Genomic DNA, 18,632 nt, shown 5'->3' with positions numbered 1-18,632 from the left:
ACATGGGTTTTTTCAACACTTTATTGATGAATGCGGTTGATTCAGTGGTTTCAAGTAAACAAATAACCCAATATTGACATCACAATATTGATGATACATTCCTATAGAGCTTTACGTGTGCTGAAAACCATCACTAGTAGAAAGGTCAACATGTTTTGGACTCCAAACAGATGGGAGTTCTTAGAGTAATTATCACTGAACGAAAATAACAGTATTGTGTCACACTAAACACTTGCTTGTTTCCAAACAAAGCGATGGGAAATATACATTGAAAAGACAATGCTGTAGTGGACCACAAATAAAATACACTTCAATGGTGCCTACAGTCACTTAAATGTCAAAATATTTAATATCTTTGAAGACAGTGCTAAAAATCTAAATTACAAAAATACAAACATTATACATGAATACAGTACGGACAGGCTGGAGGAACATTCATGGCCTTAAAAATAAATTAATGCAGATTTCATAATTATGTACTCTCGTTCATATGTACACATCTGGAAAAGCACAGCCGACCTGGGCTATAACGTTCAATAAATTATGAAAGATTTCACTTTAAGAAAGAAAATGGACCACTTAAAGTTAAAGAAAATAAAGAAAGGAAAGCTTTAGGTGATTCAACTGCTATGCAGTGATTTAGAAATCACATGAATATATTACAGCAAAATTTAATTTAACACAAAAAGGGAACTGGCTTTCAATAATTACAGAGGTCATATGGGACATATATCTCTTAATGTATTTATTTTAAATTAAAATATTCCCAAACAAGCACTGCAGTTCCCATGAAGATCTCAAGCTCTCCATAAATGCTAGAAAAAAATATTTTGAAATAAATATTTGCACTGCTGCTGCAAAGAGGGAAATTAAAACAAAACAAAAAAAGTGCAAAAAGAAAAAAATATATAAAAAATTACTAGCTATAATAAAATAAAGAAATCAGTAACATTTTAAAAAACAACATTTAAAAGTGACGTTTCTTCAAATGCTTGTAATACTGTAAATAGATTCGAGGCAGTTTACAGAAAGGTACCACTCAATAGCTTGCATTTTTTTTGCTGTTGGTCATTAAAATGCAGTGCAGGACGTGTGCTATGAAAGCCATCAAATTATATTAGCTGCTAAAATATGCAGAACAAATCTGCCTTGCATCTTTCTAAACATCTTGTGCACATTTGCTGTGAACTCGAAACAAATCACGCCATATTTACATTCAGAAAAGTAATCCTAAAGATTGAAAGTCAATAATTTTGCTTCTAAAAACAAAAACAAAAAAGGATAGTGTTACACTAACGTGCTGGGCGCATTATGCTGCTTGATTTCATTTCAGCAAATCCAAAAAAGGGATGTAAATAAAGTTTTTAAAAAGCTTTCAGAATAGCTGGACTTCAAGGTAATGTGCAAAACCACAAATAAAAAATGAAATGCATACAGATGCATTCACTTACAGTACTGTTAAAAAAGGAAAAGAAGTTTAGAAGTGAGGAGAAACTGCCTTCATCTGACATCCGGTGACGTGCTGAAGAGACTGAAGCCGTCTTCGACCCATCAGCAAGCCCACTTCACCCAGGCCATCGTGTTCTGCACGGGACGAGCTCAGGCGGCCGTCAGGCTGGACTGTATCTCAGTGAACACTAGAGGTGCTGCTCTGGGTCTGGACTCATTTATGCAGCTTCCAGTTCCACAGCAGCGGGAGGGTCCAGGGGGACGGGGCAGGGGCGCGATTGCTCGGAGAACCCAAGTGTCCCTCGGCTATCCAGGCCTTCAGCCCCATCGACAGAGACCCTGAGAAGAGACATTCACAACGAGCCTGAATTTGATTTCTGACGCAGAGTTCATTACCGCTGAATCTCAATTAAAAGAAATCGTCAATATTTGTATGACATGGTAACGAGGTTGGTAAGATTTTGAAATGTTTTTAAGTCTCTTGCAGCAAGGCTGCATTTATTTGATCAAAAATACAGTAATATTGTGAAATATTATTACAATATAGAATGTGTTTTCTGTTTGAATACATTTCAAAATGTAATTAATTTCTGTGATGCAAAGCTGAATTTTCAGCATCTTTACTCCAGTCTTCAGTGTTAGTTGACATGAATCAAAGTGAGGCTGTGAGGAATAGACATGCAGTGTTTTCAGATGTTGTACTTAAGCTAATTTTCATAAGCTGCAAGAATAACAGGCTCATATTCAGTTGCAGCAAACTGTATACGGTGTGGACCCTGATTGAGGTCTATTAAATATTACATGCCATTAATCTTTTTTTTTCACTGAGAGTAAAGACATGGTGCACTGTTGATTAATAACATTAGTTAATAACAGCAAACACTAAACATCAGGTAGCACTGCTCCACAAGCAGTGTCCTCTGCAGCTGGGATACCACACAAAATCAAACCTTGACTAAATCAAACATAGGAACAGTTCACCCAAAAATGAAAATTTCAATGTTTCTTCTTGGGAACAGATTTAGAATATAGAATTAAATAAAGAATATATATATATATATATAAAAATAGAATTCCATCACTTGCTCACCAATGGATGCTCTGCAGTGAATGGGTGCCGTCAGAATGAGCCTCCAAACAGCTGATAAAAACATCACAATAATCCACACCACCCCAGAACATCAGTTAACATGATGTTTTACCAGCTGTTTGGACTCTCATTCTGACGGCACCCATTCACTGCAGAGCATCCAATGGCGAGCAAGTGATGGAATGCTACATTTCTCCAAATCTGTTTCAATTGACAAACTCAATTGCATGGATGAGTACATTTTCATAAAATTTTCATTTTTGGACACCAGTTGAATGTGTCCAAGTAAGCAATCTGTTAGATTTTAGTCTGACTCTGTAATAAGTTGTGAGTTAGTGTCTAGTACCTCGTGAGAGCTCCATGCACTGCACACACACACTGCAGAGCGTTCCTTCACTCCGAGGCCTCTGGCAGAGGCACCATGCTGGGACATGCAGCCTTCTCTTCCTTACTGTGTGTCGACTCGTGAGCCGCTGAACCGTTCGTGTTCACAGTCAAGCTCCGACTCCGACCCGTCAGCTTCCGTAACTCACTGGCAAAAGACACGCCCTTACGCTTGTCCTCACGAGCAATCTGAGAGAAGAAATGCTATTAATATAATGAAATCAATCATTAGTTATTATAGTGTGTGTATATAAAAATCAACTTAAAATAAAAAAAAATATGGTGAAGTTTGACTTTTCCAGGCCTTATAAAAGGTTTTCTAAAAAAACATGTCTATAGGAAACATTCTTTTTTTTATATTATATTTTTATCCTAAAATATAAAAATAATTTATACAATTTTATTTTATAAAGATGTATAAATGTTTCTTTTTGAGTGCAATCTACACACAAAAAAACACTTTATTCTATAATCAACAATGATAGGACAATTGATGGAAATTAAAAAAAAAAAAAAAAAAAAAAACTATGATTCAAAAATGGGGAATCAATAAGATGTATTAGACAAAAAAAATAAAAATAAGGATCCAATAAATTGAACATAAATACATTCGTTACAAAAAATGTACTTTTAAAATAAATGTTGTCCCTATTCATTAAAAAAAAATTATGTCTTGCGGCTAAAAAGAAATTCCACAAAAATATTTATCAGCACAACTTTGATAATAATCAGAAATGTTTCTTGAGCAGCAAATCAGCATATTAGTATGATTTCTGCAGGATCATGTGACACTGAAGACTGGAGTAATGATGCTGAAAATACAGCTTTGATCACAGCAATAAATTACATTGTACATTTTTTTCACATAGAAAACAGTTTCACTATTACTATTTCAATATTACTGTGTTCACTGTATATTCGATCAAATAAATACAGCCTTGGTGAGCATAACAGATTTTGGAAAAAAATAATCACATTGATCCCAAATGCTTGAATGATGGTGTTCCTTCAGTTTGGGGAAAATATGCATAAGTAAAGTATTATTTTCAGATCTTGCGGTGCATGTTTTGTGCATGTGCACAGGCCTTCAGTCTCACATGAATAAGTGTTTACCTGCTCCTTGAGTTTGAGGATGAACTTCCCAGCTCCCTTCCAGCGGCTCTGAGCCTGGAACACACACTCATGGTCCTGCAGCACACGCTGGCACGGTTTAGCCGAGGAGGATTTCTTTCCAGCCGCGTCTTTAGTGAGCTCCTCCATCAGGACGTAGTCACATGGGTTAGGGTTGCTCAGGATGCTCAGAGAGTACTTGGCTTTGCTCAGAGTCTACAACAGACCACAGCAGCTTAGATTTTCTGATATTAACGTGACAGGCATGAGATGTTTGAGTGAAGCTGCGGTGATCTTCTGACCTGCTGGATGATGTCCTGGGCGGTGCTGTAACGCAGGGCTTTGATGACAGTGTGAGGCTGCTCAGGTGAAACATCATGAACCTGCACGAGGAACGTGTCTTCCTCTCCGCTGCTCACCTCCTCCACCCCCTCCACCACTGCACTCTTCTCACTGATGTTCTGCTATCAGCCAGCAGGGGGAGCAACAGATCAACAATCAAATGTTGGATGAATTAACAAAACTAATGGGTGTGGATCTTTTATGAAGTCTGTATGTGTAACTGTTGTTATGGGTTATGTTTATGTTGATATTGGAAATAATTTTGGTTTATTTTTGGGTCCGTTCTAATCCTAATATCCTAAACATGGGGTGAATTTTAAATAACCTGAATGAATGTTGTCTCTGGGTGCTTCTGACATCAAATTTGGAATATCTCAAAATAAACTGGATTTTCAACAAAAAATATATTCTTGGGAGCAATTTTAATTGGTAACCAGTTAACGGTTTTTATTTTACTTTCCATCTTATCAGCTTTTATATCCTATTAACAATCAAGTCGTTTATGCAAAAACTGTTTTCAACATAAACTAATAAATGTGTCGTGAGCAGCAAATCTGCATATTAGAATTATTTCTGAAGGATCATGTGACACTAAAGACTGGAGTAATGATTAAATTTAAATGATTCATTTAAATTGTGAAAACAATTCACAAAATGATTGTTTTTACTGCATTTCTATTATCAAATAAATGCAGCCTTGGTGAGCATAAGAGATAAAAATCTTACCAACCCAAAACTTTTCAGTGGTTGTTTATTCCTCTTTCAAAAGTTATAAAATCCAGAAGGTACTGCATAACAGGACTGACCCTTAGATTTTGAATTAAATGAATGCAACACAAACCTCTTCCTTGGTTTTCAGGAATATTCTTCCCACATATCCTTCCTCCGGCTGCCAGCTGTGAGTAACTCTCAGGGGCCGCTCGTCATTCGCTAGGGGGCGCTGCTGAGGCGTTTTCTTTGACTCGCTCTTCTCCTTGCACAGAGGCATTTTCTCCTCCATCAGGAAGTAGTTGAAGGAGGTAGTCGGAAACAACTGGCAAGAAAGAGACTATTTAAAAGCGTGTTTATGTGCTGAGGAATGATGTGATGCATGTGAAGCATGTTCCTAGCGAGAGAACGGATGACAATCATTCTCCACGAGGAGGACTGTTTGGCAACCGGATGAACTTCCAGAGTCAAACCGAAACAGAATTTCTGAACTCATAAAAACAACTTCTCAAGAATTCCAAGAGAACTCTGAATCCCTAATGGCACCACAACAAGGTTGTTTCAATTTTTATTTTACAGTGTTTTTGCACTGTGATTTTTTTTTTTTTGCTTTTAAGAGTTTTGTTGTGTGTTATAGTGTCTAAACTGGCTCGGTTCTGTTCGTTGACACTTACAGAGTCCAGGAGCTGCTTGGCCGTGGTGTATTCATTAACACACATTACGGTGAAGGGTTCAGGGCCTGGAACTCCATGCACTGTCACTTTGTGCTGCTGGGCGGCGCGTCTTTCCTCCGTGCTGAACAGCTGAGAGAACAACAAAATGACAACAGAGTTCGCTTTTTTTGTCCACATGCCAAAATGTGACTAATAAACAAAAGAGCAGGTTATTAATAATGTTTAAGAGCTATTAAACAACAACTGACAGTTGAACTAAATAAAATGATTTAATCAAATTGTGTTTACAGTCAAGAGTGTCATGCACCTACTGTATTTTTGTAACAACACCAGCAAGAGAAGATACACTTTACACAAGTATGACAGAGTTAAACTACTACTGCCACAGTAATTTAGACAAAAACACTGTTGTTTTTAATCATTTTTAACATGCAAATACTATTTTAGTCTTTCAAAACGTGTCTAATTGTTACTGGCTGTTTCTTTTCAATTATTTGTGACATTTACCAGCAATTTCTGAGAGAAAACTGTCTCAAAACCAGATGGATATAAACCCCTGGAACTGTTTTCACTTTTTCCAGTCTGAATGGGCATGGCACGTCTGTATACAGTAGCTGTCTATGTCTTTATGATTTCCTGTTTTAAATGAAACACGGCTACACTGGGATGATAGGGACTGAGGGAGAGGAATGCAGCACATTCCAGAGTTTTAAAAACATCAGAAATATCCGCACAATGTTTTCTCAAACATGCTGGCCACTCCCCTGTGAGACTGGAAGGCACATACAGAGGAATCATGAATGTAAACACTGTCTAGTTCCACTATTACTACATGTAACGCAAATATCTGCCTGAGATCCTGACGGCTGTGTGGTTTATGAGCGGGTTATGAATGCGGTCTCACCACAGACGCAGGCAGTGGTCCTCCGGTCGGGCTCTCCTCCGTCCTGCGGCTGAAGATGAACAGACTAGAGATCTCCAGAGACTCGTTGTGCAGGTTCTTCAGCTGCAGGTGTCTGTAGCCTGGAATAATTCACAGAAACCAAACGAAATATCAGACAATGTTTTACTCATCAATTAAGAAACAGGAAAAAAACAAAAAACAGAATTCAGTGCAGTAAATTATCATATGGAGTAATCTGAATGCACAAATGATCATCCAACAATTGTTGACAGACAATAGACAGTAAAAACTGAACAAAAAATTTAATATTTTATAATATAATGTATATATACAGTACAGGTCAAAAGTTTGGAAACATTACTATTTTTAATGTTTTTGAAAGAAGTTTCTTCTGCTCATCAAGCCTGCATTTATTTGATCAACAATACAGAAAAAAACAGTAATATTGTGAAATATTATTACAACTTAAAATAATAGTTTTCTATTTGAATATATTTTAAAAAATAATTTATTCCTGTGATGCAAAGCTGAATTTTCAGCATCATTACTCCAGCCTTTAGTGTCACATGTGACATCCAGTCTATCACATGATCATTTAGAAATCATTCTAATATTCTGATTTATTATGAGTGTTGGAAACAGTTCTGCTGTCTAATATATTTGATGAATAAAAGGTTAAAAAGAACTGCATTTATTAAAAATAAACAGATTTTCTAATAATATAAAATCTTCTTTACTATCACTTTTTTTATCAATTTAACACATCCTTGCTGAATAAAAGTATTGATTTTATTTTAAAAAAGAAAGAAAAAAAAATTACTGGCCAGTAGTGTATATTGTTGTTACAAAATATTTCTATTTTAAAAACATAGCTTTTTTTTATTTATTTATTTTTATTCAAAGTATTACATGTTATGAAAAAAATATTAAGCAGCAGAACTGTTTCCAACTTTGATAATGAATCATCATATTAGAATGATTTCTAAAGGATCATGTGATAATGATCCTAAAAATTCAGCTTTGCATCACAGAAATAAATGATAATTTAAAGTATAATAAATTGAAAATTAATTATTTTAAATTGTTATAATATATCACAATATTACATTTTTTTTCTGTATTTTTGATCAAATAAATGCAGGCTTGATGAGCATAAGAAACTTTTTTCAAAAACATTAAAAATAGTAATGTTTCCAAACTTTTGACCTGTACTGTATATATATACACATTTTTAGTGAAGTCTCTTAGCTCACCAATACAGTAAAAATGCTAATACTGAGAAATAGTATTACAGTATAAAATTACTATTGTAATATAAAGTAAAATGTAGATTCTGAAGATCATCTATAAAGCATGCTGCAGTGGTAGATCAATAATCAGTCCAGAAGTAATCACACAATGCTCTTCACCTGGTTTGAGGGTTTTGAGGGGCAGTATCCGTTGAGCGGTGACCTGTGAGCTGTTGTTCTCCACGACAGCGATGCGCAGAAACGCCATATCCTCGAAGTGCACGTGGAACTGGAAGTGCTCGTTCCACATGGGATTGAGTGTGTTGCGGTGAATGGGCTTGGTGCGGAAGTGGCAGCTGTCTGCCGGCATGCCCAACACCTCCACTTCCACACAGGGACTGCCGTTTGAGTTTCCCGGACACACGTTCTGTCCCGACACAATCTGTGCGCACAATAAGTAATTCATGTCTGTCAGATTAGCTAAGAGTAGGTATAACACTAAACAAATGTGGGATACTTACAGTGAGAGTGTATAGCGTGGGGGTCATGTTCTCCAGGTCTCGATCCAGAGGGTAAAACTGCTGATAGAGAGGGCAGCTTCGTTCCCACAGGACCGGAGGCTTCAGCACATAACCACACTGACCATTAGCCTCGAACAGAGCTGCGTTCAGCTGCATGGGCAGGTCTAGAGGAGAAAAAAAAACAGCCATATCCAATTAGTTTCTGACAGAATTGACTGAATTCTTGAAATAATCCTGTTAGAATAATGCTCATCATCACATTTGAATATATGTATAGATAGCTGACTTAAATGGGATTACAGATTTCAATTTAAAGGTAGTAAATAAAAATTAACTCCACACAAAAATACACGTGTATTATCTAGTGAAATGGTATATGAAATAAATGTAAAATATTATTTCAAATAAAAACAGCTGTTTTCCTGGAATACTACAAAACAAATGGTTATATTTACTGTAATAATTGATGTATCATTTATTGGTTTAACTTAAATAATTTAACGAACGATCTCTTAAGCCAAGACATTCCAGGTGAATGAGGTAAAAATTTAATAGATATCACCATACTTCCCCAGCTGAATAATTAAGAATTGCTACAACAACAACAAAAAAATAATAATTGTAAAAAGCTTTCTTAAATGTTGTTTAAACCTGAAAATAAGGGATTACCTAATTAACTTTAAAGTAAGGTGCAAAATTCTTGTTTTATTTTGGTGACATATTAGTCAAAGGTTTTTAGAAAAGGGGATTTCAGGTATCTCTGTTTATTATACCATAAATTAGAAATATGGCAGCCCCAGGGGGGAAAATCACTATGTCCTTAGGAATAAATGTGATCTAAGTCAAATGATATGAACAAACCCCTCAGTGAAAATCTTCAAAATATAGATAGGTATGTAAGTGGAGATTTCTGGCCCAGTGCAATCATTTTGTTTGTTTGTTTATTAAGTTTTTTTTTACGCCATGTTAGCATCATGGCTATTTACATGGCAAAAAAGTTCAGTATCATCCATAAGATTTACATTATATAAAACATTTCAACTTGTGCAATCATTTTGAGAAAACAGCCTAATACTGTACAAATACTGTAGTCAACACCTGAAGTGGATCAAAACCTCTCATCAAAGTTGTTCTAAAACCAAAAACAATATCCGTTCTTGACTTAGGACAACTTTGATGAACTTTTTTGATGGACTTCAAATGTTGACTAATGTAGATAATGTCCCTTAAAAGTGTATTTTGGATGTTCTCTGTTCAGGGAAATGCAATATAAAAATGGCCTGAATGATCAGCATGGTCAATATATCAGTCTATCACTATCATTTACACTGGTTTAATTCCTGTCCTGAGCAGGAGGTTATGCTCTTTACCGTCGGTCTGATAGTTGAGGGCGACCAGCTGGATTCCGTGCAGCCAGAAGATGAGAGGATTGGGGTTGGCGGAGTCGATGCGTGTGGCTGCAGGGTACGTGCGGAGCAGCTGGCAGCTGGTGTGTTGGATGAGTTTCTGGGAGTAGCGGCGACACAGACGCTTTGCAGCGTTCTCATTGACAGAGGAGATGTGGTAGCATTTGGGTGTGCGGATGATGGAGCTGAGAGAGGTGCTCGGGCTCAGCGTTAGTGATGTTTGTTCCTCCCAGTTCATTCGCATGCCCTCCAGACTGGCTGCAGGAGAAACAAGAACGCTGATTTGATATTAAGTTGATATTGCAACAAGTGGAAAGAACCTAAAAAAATATTTCAGAGAAACTGTTTAAAAGTGAAACTAAGCACTATGAGATATCAGTTAAATATCTTGTGTGAGGCTGAGTCACATCTGCAGTTTGGCAAACATGCAAAAGCAGAAACAGAGAATGTTTATAGAAGGGGTAAGCCATGTCCTTATCACCACTGCAGCAAGCTTTGGAGTTTTGCATGTGGTTGTTCATTTTAAAAATCAAAACTTATTCTGAAAATGAATAAATTAAGAAATAAATTGTCACGCATTGGTGTCTTTTAAATTATTCATGAGACTGCGTATTCTTATCCTATAAGATGATGCTTGGCTTAATTATTCTCAACAACATGTGTTAATTTGTTATGACAGATGCTTCAGACTGTGATATGACATTTTGCACATTAACCAAAAGAAACATTCATGGATTGTTTGTTTTTGCTTTGTAATAAGATTTCGGCACAACCGCGATTCATTCACTTAGTTTGTGTAACCGTTTTTACAGCCCTGTGACACAACCCGTCAAAAGGCTTATATAAACACGCTGAATAAGCCTCAAGTTATCAGTGGGGCAAAAGTGCATTTATATATATGTTTTCTATGCAGAGTGCAAATGGCTGTGCATTTATGTTTTTAACTCGATAGGAGCTAAATGAAACTGTCTGAAACCGAAGCTGTCTGTGCTGTCTGTCTTTTTTTTAAAACTGTGGTGAGAACTAACCAGTGCTGAAACGAGGGGTTTCATGACCCTTTAATATGCTGTATGTCCAGTAAAGAGCTGCTTCATCACTAACCATATAAGGCATTAGCAAGTTTTGTTTCTTACAGCAACTGCAGGCAAATATCCACCTCATCCAGTTCTTCTCATTTCACAGCTTGGTATACTTGGTATATGTTCTTTACTGTCAGGTAAGGATTTATCTGTAAGATTTTACCACACAGCGGTATTTTGTGCCAAAGTATAAAGGGTCTTTTGACACCCTTTGGGACTGAGGCTTTCAAGCTGCATAAAGCAATATAATCATAAACCTATAAGACCTATAAGATTCAAGCTTATAATTTTCCATTGATTGCAAATGCATGAAAAAGAAGAACTAGCACATTTTTAAAATTTTCTTCTTTTGTGTTGTACAGAAAAAGTCAGTCATACAGATTTGGAAAATCATAAGAATGAGTAAATTCTGACAGGATTTTTAATTTAGGGTGTACTGTCCCTTTAATAAAAATAAACGGGTTAAAAAAATAGATGCACTTCTGTTAAGATGGCAGGAAGTTATTAATTTAAGATTTAATTCAAAGAAGCACTTGCCCTCCAAAAGTGCTTCTCTTCAAAAAGCACATCCTTGTTTTCTCATACAGTCAGTCACTGGAAATATTCTGCAAAAAGGCATTTTTATGTGCTTTCGAGGGACTTCAGTATAATGGAAAACTTGAGAGCCCTTTTCCCATGGGTGCTCTAAGTGGGTGTTCTATTTCCTGTGTGCCCTGTGCAAAACCGAGCCGGCCGTACCTTTCCCTGGAGCTCGGACCAACGTCACGGGCTCCCCGGGGCATCCGCGAGCAGGAGCGCTGCCAAAGATGGATTTCCGGCTTTTTCTGTCTTTTCCCCTTCCAGAGCCTGATGGGGAGAGGGTGGAGAGGCCTAGTTCCCATGCACACAAACAAACACATATGTAAGGTCACGGCTGCAGGGTATATGCTCCTCCAGAACTCAAGAGCTTGATTATGTTTGTTTGTTCAAGGCTCGCCTCTGGGACTATTACAGTTTCCAGCAGAGACAAACACCTGAATCTAATTTGCCCACCCTTTTTATTAAATTCTGCAATTTCTACAGCAGTTTACATTAGTCTTGTAGCACAAATATGCAATAGATGAAGTGTTGCGTATTATAAATTTAAACTGTAGTTGAAGTGTGTTGCTACTTGTAGCCTGTGAGGCTACATTTGTAAAGTAGCTTTCTCATCACAGTGCAGTCATCCATTAAGAGGTTGCATCTAATGTACTTTCGCTACTCAACACATTGAGTCTTTGTCAGTCAGTTGTGAACTGCATGTACAAATCAAGTTATGAGAAAACCACACAAAAATCTTATGTAGTGATGCACTGGAATTAATTTTTCTCCAAAAATGAAAATATATATATTTTTAAATTCATTAATAAGTCATTTCTATTCAATAATCAACACTCAAAAACTGGCTTGTATAAAAACATTTAAATTGAACATGATGCCATTTTTATATTAACTTTTTTATTAATATAATTATGATTCGACTGCAATTCATTCCTGAAATATAAACATTGAAATGATGTCTGTAATAAAACCTTGCTATGGGCATTGAATGGCTTTCCAGATAAATGCAATATTATGTATATTTACAAGCTCTTTTATTTACATCTTTACAGTTATTAATGAGACAGGATTTAAACAAGTTGTGTTGTTTGTTTCAACATGCTGTACCTTCTGATGTTCATGTAGAGTAGGTTATTGTGATTATTGGATGGGAAGCATGCTATAAATACTGTTTAGTGAAGTTTTCTAAAGTCATGCATCTACTGAAAACAGCATATTGTGTGCACTAAATAGATTGAAATTTTAATTTTCGGCCAAATATTTCAGTACATCACTAATTGTGTGTCCCAGAGGCAGAGTGAACTACAAACTTTTGTCATTGTGCTTGTATAATAATGAAATAAGATGTAAACCTGGGAATTTGATAGCCTGACAGTAGATGACCAGATCAGAGAGCTCTTGAGCGATCTGTCTGCTCTCCTTCTCATTCTGGGGCAGGTAGAACTCCTCTCCTAGCTCCATGTCAAACATCTGCAAGAGTGCAGCAGTACAAACATCACAGATCAAGTATGCATTCAGGTAGTTAGGAACTCAAATGTTCATCATTACAGTTCTGTACAGACCTTTCCTTTGCTTCCCGCTTTCTTAAACCGCTTGGGCATCTCATCATTGGACTCATACTGAAGTTTCTCAGTGGATGACTTGCCTTCAGGTTTGTCGTCAAGAATATTGTCTGCAGAAACGAAAAACACAGAGAAACTTCTCTACAAAGACCCAAAGAGAAATGTCTTCAGCAAAAACACATCATGTGATTTACAAAATAAATAATAAATGAGAACAATTCCATCTAAATAAAAAAAAAAAAAAAAAAAAAAAACTTTTCCCAAAGCACGTAAAGGTGAAGCAGTCATATTTGAGAGAAGAAGCCAAGAAAGACCGTGTGACATCAATAGTGTAGTCTGACACTATGTATTTACTTCTTAAAGGGATAGTTCACCCAAAACATCGGTCATCATTTACTTACCCTTATATCAAAACTATATTACCTTCTTTCCTTTTTAGAGCACAAGAAAAAATATTTTGATGAATGTTGGTAACCAAACAGTATTGGAGACCATTCACTTTGTATCATTGAACGGACAAAGAAAAAACACGGAGACATTCATCAAAATATGTTCAACAGAAGAAAAGTCAGTCACATAGTTTTGGAACTACATGCAGTAAATGTAAATGATGACAGAGCTTGCATTTAAAGGTGGACTCTCCCTTCAGAATCTGGAAGTAAATGGAAATTGTTGAAGTTTTTCCTCTCTATTGTGATCTATAACCAGATGATATAGGGCTGTACTTGATTTTATCCATCAGGATTTTATTGGCTCGGTTGATCACGTGAGTAAAAGGTTAGGAATTATTGTTCCATCTTCATGTTGGATGAGATGTCATCGTGAAGGATAAAGGATGTTAATGTTTTTGATTAAACATTGCATTGGGCACATGAATTGAAAAAAAATTATTTGCATAGATAAATTATAAATACTACAATATGCCTATAAGAATGGTCAATTATGATTTCACGGTAACTTTAAGACATTGATGTAAAAAGCCCAGTCAGTTTTGCAAATCATGAGTAATGTTCTGACATCCTCAAAAAGTAACCACATCTAGTGGGCCTTTATTAGATTGTGATCACAGGAGAAGTCATTCTGCAGGTGTGCAACCCACAGACACTGTCAGGTCATCACTGGAGATTTAGCAAAAAGGCTATTTATTGGTCATCCGCTGATGTCACACGAAGCAATCATTTTACCGAAACAAATCTCATACAATTTTTGAAATTTGTCTCAGATGGTAAAATCATGGCAAATGCATACCCGGCTTAAGAAAGCAGGTTGAGTGAATGCCCGGCATTCCCCATAGCTGAGTCTCTGGGGAAAGCCGTATGGGAAAGAACAAAGTCTCTTTTAACAGAGAGCAGTGCAGGGCCTGAGAAACCAGATGGCTTTGTTTTTCCCCCATGATGAGCCAGTGCCGCAAGCAAGGTCGAGCCATTTTCAAAACACCAAGGATGTGGAAGCAAACGCTCAAGCAAGTTTGGGTGGTTCTGTTTATACGCCGACCGTATCACCCATCGCTGTACTCAAAAAACACTGATTTATTCATGGCAGAAGCAGACAGCACACACCTGATGGCTCACAGATATAAGCACCATTATTCTGCTTTGATTTTCTCTGCTTTGAGTCCAAGCAATCGCATCAGAGTCAACACACCAGCAGCACATAGCAGTAAGAGCGAGACACAACATCACGGCACGCATCTACATGGGCAGTTGACATGACATCTATGTCTACTAGACCAATAATGCTTTACATACATTTTCATAATTTGTCAGGACAGCAAAGAATACACATTTTTGCCAAAATCGTACAATTATCTGCTAAAATTGTAATTTTTCACCAACTATTAGCAATTAAAATGTAGAAACTGCACTGTGGTGACCAGTGTGTCAGTAAACATGCCTTATCTAACTCCCAATTTTCACTAAAGACTGGTTAAAAAAAGTCAATGCAAATGCACAGCTTTTAAACCAAAAGTTTAAAAAAAAAAATTTTTTAAACCATGTGCACGTGTCAACTACCCACATACACACACACAATACGTTTACCTTCCTGGCCATAAGAGGCTGTGGAAGCATTGAGGACATCAGCTGAGAAAAAGGAGAAAAAAAAAGAGGAACGAAAATGAAAGAAAGGAGGGGGAGTGGAAAAAGGTCAACATGCTACAAGGTGCCATCGTGAGAACAGTAAAAGATCGTGAGAGGGTTAGTGAACAGAACAGAAAATTCCACTCAATGTTCCAATAATCGCTGTCAATTCGAGTTGAAATAAAGGACACATTGGCTTGAGTAATGCAAAGTATGTTTACCATCAGACAGTGACTCATAATCATAGTCATACTCGTCTTCCTCCTCTTCTTCTTCGTCATTGTTTCCCAGGGATGTGCCATTGTTGGCCTGCGCCTGCATGTGAGCCAGCTGATGTGCCTTTTGAAAGAAAAAAAAAAGTTAACAAAACAACTTTTCAACTATTCATTCTTGATTTGTTAAATGGAAGTTTCATGGACTCAATTAAATGTGTTGATACTAAAATGTTTAACAGTTAGTCAAGACCACACTGAAGCTGTGCAGATTTCCACAGAACTGGAAAGTCTGTCGTTCACACAATTCCACACATTCCCTACCCCTTGCATGTGTGTTTCTTAAACATTCTGGTTAATTTGATTATGCTTTCCAATAAGAGTGTAGTGCTTCCAGCTCAGTTAAGGACATTTTAAAATGTATACATGCATTCTGCAGATCTTCCTCAAAAATCTGTGTAGATCAGTCAAGTCAAATGTAGTTTTTATTAGTTTTACAAAAGCTCATACTGTTGTCTTTAATGCTTTAATTTTTTGTTTTTACAAGCCATTTTAGGGCTGGTTGATTTAGCGATATAATGATCTCTAAATTTGTTTTGTGTAGCAGATATATCAGTCACTCAGGCACAGGCCTTTTCTTAGGTGTATGAAGAAAAAAAGTTTTGAAAAAAATCCCTAGATTACAACAGGACATAGCCAAGAAATTTAGGCAAAAAAAACAAGAGTTAGCCAAATGTGTCACTGCTACAATTCGATAAACTGTGTGTATAAACCAATCAGTAGTCTTGAAATCAGTTCTGCATGGTTCCCATAGATCTAGGTATTTGGTGCTCTCATCTACCTTTTGTTTGAGAATGTCCACTGGAGCCTGGTGTGCTTTCAGCTTCTTATTTTTCAGTAGGATCTTCCCTCTGAGCTGCAGGGGAGATGGAAGCAAAGGCTCATCCGCAAAATCACTCTCAAACAGGAACTTGGTCACCAGCTTCTCACCAAACACAGTCTGAAGAACAAAATACATAAACAATGTTCACTTTCCACAAGAAACTTCCAAACAAGCAGGTTGAGAACATCTCATGAATTCTGATTTAGCCAAAAAAAAAAAAAAAAAGTCAGACAGGTACCTTAAAAATCTCAGCCATCTTGCGTTGCTGTGGTAAAGAGCAGTGGTTTTCGATGGACAGAATCACGGGCATCTCTGAATTCACAAACGCTGAGCGATTAATGGCTTCGACAACATCCTACAGACCACAAGCGCATTTCAGTCAATAGAAAACATACATAAAATCAACAGAAGTCTCTTCATGTTCGGATTTCTAAACAGACCTTAAAGGGAATCTTAGTAGTAAGAGTGTGTCCATGGTATATAACAGGCATGCCATCGTCCCCGTCCCAGCAGTCCAACTCAACGCTACGACAGCCCTGCAGCAACACCTGCGGCAGAACCAATAAATCAAACGTGCTGTGGTTTCAGCTACATTCACCTGTGGGTGACTTCTACAGGACGGCATGTGAAGCAGTGATCGTCAAGCATATTTATGGAGTGCATTGTGAAACTTTTTTTGCCCTGGATCAGGTTCAGGATAAACAGAGAAGCTCTGCTGAAGATGTACCTGGCTGTAGAGCTCCACTGAAGACTCTCCCTTCAGCTGATGGCCCGTGAGGTATGTGTTATGAGAGGACTCGATGTAATAGTACGAGAGCGGGTACTGGAGCTCATCCAGATTCACTTGAGATTCCTCATTTTTAGAGGCAAAGTTGTCCTTGTCCATAAGAAACCTTCGAGAGGTAGATTAAATTTGAGATTATATGAATACAGCAGATTATCCAAATCTGCCGAAGTATTGCGTTTCTGAAACTGCTGGTCCACATTATTTTTTTCAAAAATGTTTAATAAAACCAAACCTGGCAAATCCTTCAAAGGACATCCACCCCATCTGACGCATGTTTGAAGAAGGCTCAAATTTCTAAAGAAACAAAAAAAACCAAATTAAATATTATTACACTGGCATGCATATCATTAGATTTCTCAAAGTGAGTTATGAGCTGGTGAGACGTTAATATCGAACTGTCAGTCAACGACTCTTATTTTTAATAAAGGAAGAATCAATTGTGCATGTTGTTAACGGTAAATGATGACCCACCATTGAGAACTTTAAAACCATGCCAAACACTTTGACAGAAATTTGAAGCAATTTTCTTTTCCGACAATACAACTTCACATAAATAACATGAGGAATAGACAGTTTGAATGTTGGCTTGAAAATGTCTTTTCCAGGTTTAAAACAACTTGAGTTTGAAGGTTAGACAGACAAGATCGATTGATTGATGGTGCCAAGTTTAGTGGATATATAGTTTAAAATGACAGAAAAACAATCTTGCAGGTCCTTATATAACATCCAGGAAGTTAAAAATATACAGCAATATAGCCGAATCAACAGTGCAAACTTTAAATAAGACATTCAAAATCTGCTGTAAAGCAGCTCTACAAAGACAATAGTATTATTCTTTATTATTCTGCTCAAGTCAGTTCTGTGTTCATTCGGTTCAATTAAAAAAGTGTCAATGTCGTAACAATTCTTCATTTATGAAACAAGTTTGATTCAGCTATAAAGCAGCTTTACAACAGTTTCATTATGCAAAGATGAGTCTGTAAATTAAAACACAAGCATATTAATCTGCTTCATAATAAGAATGACCTTTGTCATATTCAAAGTAACATTTAAAGGTCTGATCAATACATTCTATAAAACTTTCTGGCTGAGATCAGCTTTCAGAGAATTCTTCCACACACCTGTATGATGCTGAGGATCTCATCATAGCTCAGATGTTCTCCCTGACAGTTGACCAGGAAGTCATTGAGCTGAGAGATGGCCAGTCCCAGCACACCCAGTGATGAATTCTCCACTCCAGTGCCATTGGTCACGATGCTTGCAGCTGCGATGGCGTCTGAAATCTGCTTCTGGTTCTCAGACATTTGCTGACGTGTACGGATAAAAAGGCCCAGGTCAGAACCGTTGCGAGTCAGGAGATCTGTGAAGAGATCAGCTTTGTAAAACCATCCTAATTCTTATCGGTAAAAAAAAAAACTTACTATTCACAAATGCCCACCAAGATCCGGCTGCAATCCTGTGAGTTTGTCATCAATCCTCAGTGTGGTGTAGAGTGGGACAGAGTCAGGACCCGAGCGACTACAAGGCACGGCATAAGTGTCGAACAGTTCCTTCAGATCCTTACGACTGCGAATGCTGGGCACACAATGGGAAAATTTCAAGTATCTACCAAATTCAAAACACAAGTATTTTTGG

At 37.1% G+C, this 18,632-nt stretch overlaps 1 protein-coding gene across 3 annotated transcripts in view; it reads right to left on the bottom strand.

Moving 5' to 3' along the window:
• Window positions 1-3: 3 nt before the first annotated feature.
• Window positions 4-18,632, bottom strand: part of LOC109065351 (1-phosphatidylinositol 4,5-bisphosphate phosphodiesterase epsilon-1-like) — a 67,669-nt gene continuing 49,040 nt past the window's right edge. For all 3 annotated transcript variants that reach the window (XM_042734997.1, XM_042734998.1, XM_042734996.1), the window contains 22 exons: window positions 18,436-18,572; window positions 18,119-18,357; window positions 17,230-17,291; window positions 16,938-17,103; window positions 16,651-16,758; window positions 16,449-16,565; window positions 16,169-16,327; window positions 15,337-15,454; window positions 15,077-15,118; window positions 13,038-13,147; window positions 12,828-12,945; window positions 11,635-11,766; window positions 9,782-10,075; window positions 8,412-8,575; window positions 8,071-8,332; window positions 6,662-6,780; window positions 5,758-5,886; window positions 5,217-5,408; window positions 4,336-4,497; window positions 4,037-4,249; window positions 2,886-3,112; window positions 4-1,788 (listed from right to left, as the gene is read on the bottom strand). In XM_042734997.1, the coding sequence (XP_042590931.1) occupies window positions 2,933-3,112; window positions 4,037-4,249; window positions 4,336-4,497; window positions 5,217-5,408; window positions 5,758-5,886; window positions 6,662-6,780; window positions 8,071-8,332; window positions 8,412-8,575; window positions 9,782-10,075; window positions 11,635-11,766; window positions 12,828-12,945; window positions 13,038-13,147; window positions 15,077-15,118; window positions 15,337-15,454; window positions 16,169-16,327; window positions 16,449-16,565; window positions 16,651-16,758; window positions 16,938-17,103; window positions 17,230-17,291; window positions 18,119-18,357; window positions 18,436-18,572 (3,223 nt within the window). In that variant the 3' untranslated portion in view covers window positions 4-1,788; window positions 2,886-2,932. The remainder of the gene's footprint in view (window positions 1,789-2,885; window positions 3,113-4,036; window positions 4,250-4,335; window positions 4,498-5,216; window positions 5,409-5,757; window positions 5,887-6,661; window positions 6,781-8,070; window positions 8,333-8,411; window positions 8,576-9,781; window positions 10,076-11,634; window positions 11,767-12,827; window positions 12,946-13,037; window positions 13,148-15,076; window positions 15,119-15,336; window positions 15,455-16,168; window positions 16,328-16,448; window positions 16,566-16,650; window positions 16,759-16,937; window positions 17,104-17,229; window positions 17,292-18,118; window positions 18,358-18,435; window positions 18,573-18,632) is intronic.

Source organism: Cyprinus carpio, chromosome B12 (assembly GCF_018340385.1).
Source record: "Cyprinus carpio isolate SPL01 chromosome B12, ASM1834038v1, whole genome shotgun sequence".
In the NCBI taxonomy this organism is placed as follows: domain Eukaryota; kingdom Metazoa; phylum Chordata; class Actinopteri; order Cypriniformes; family Cyprinidae; genus Cyprinus; species Cyprinus carpio.
The sequence above is the reverse complement of the archived record's forward strand: the minus strand, read 5'-3'. Positions and strand labels throughout refer to the sequence as shown.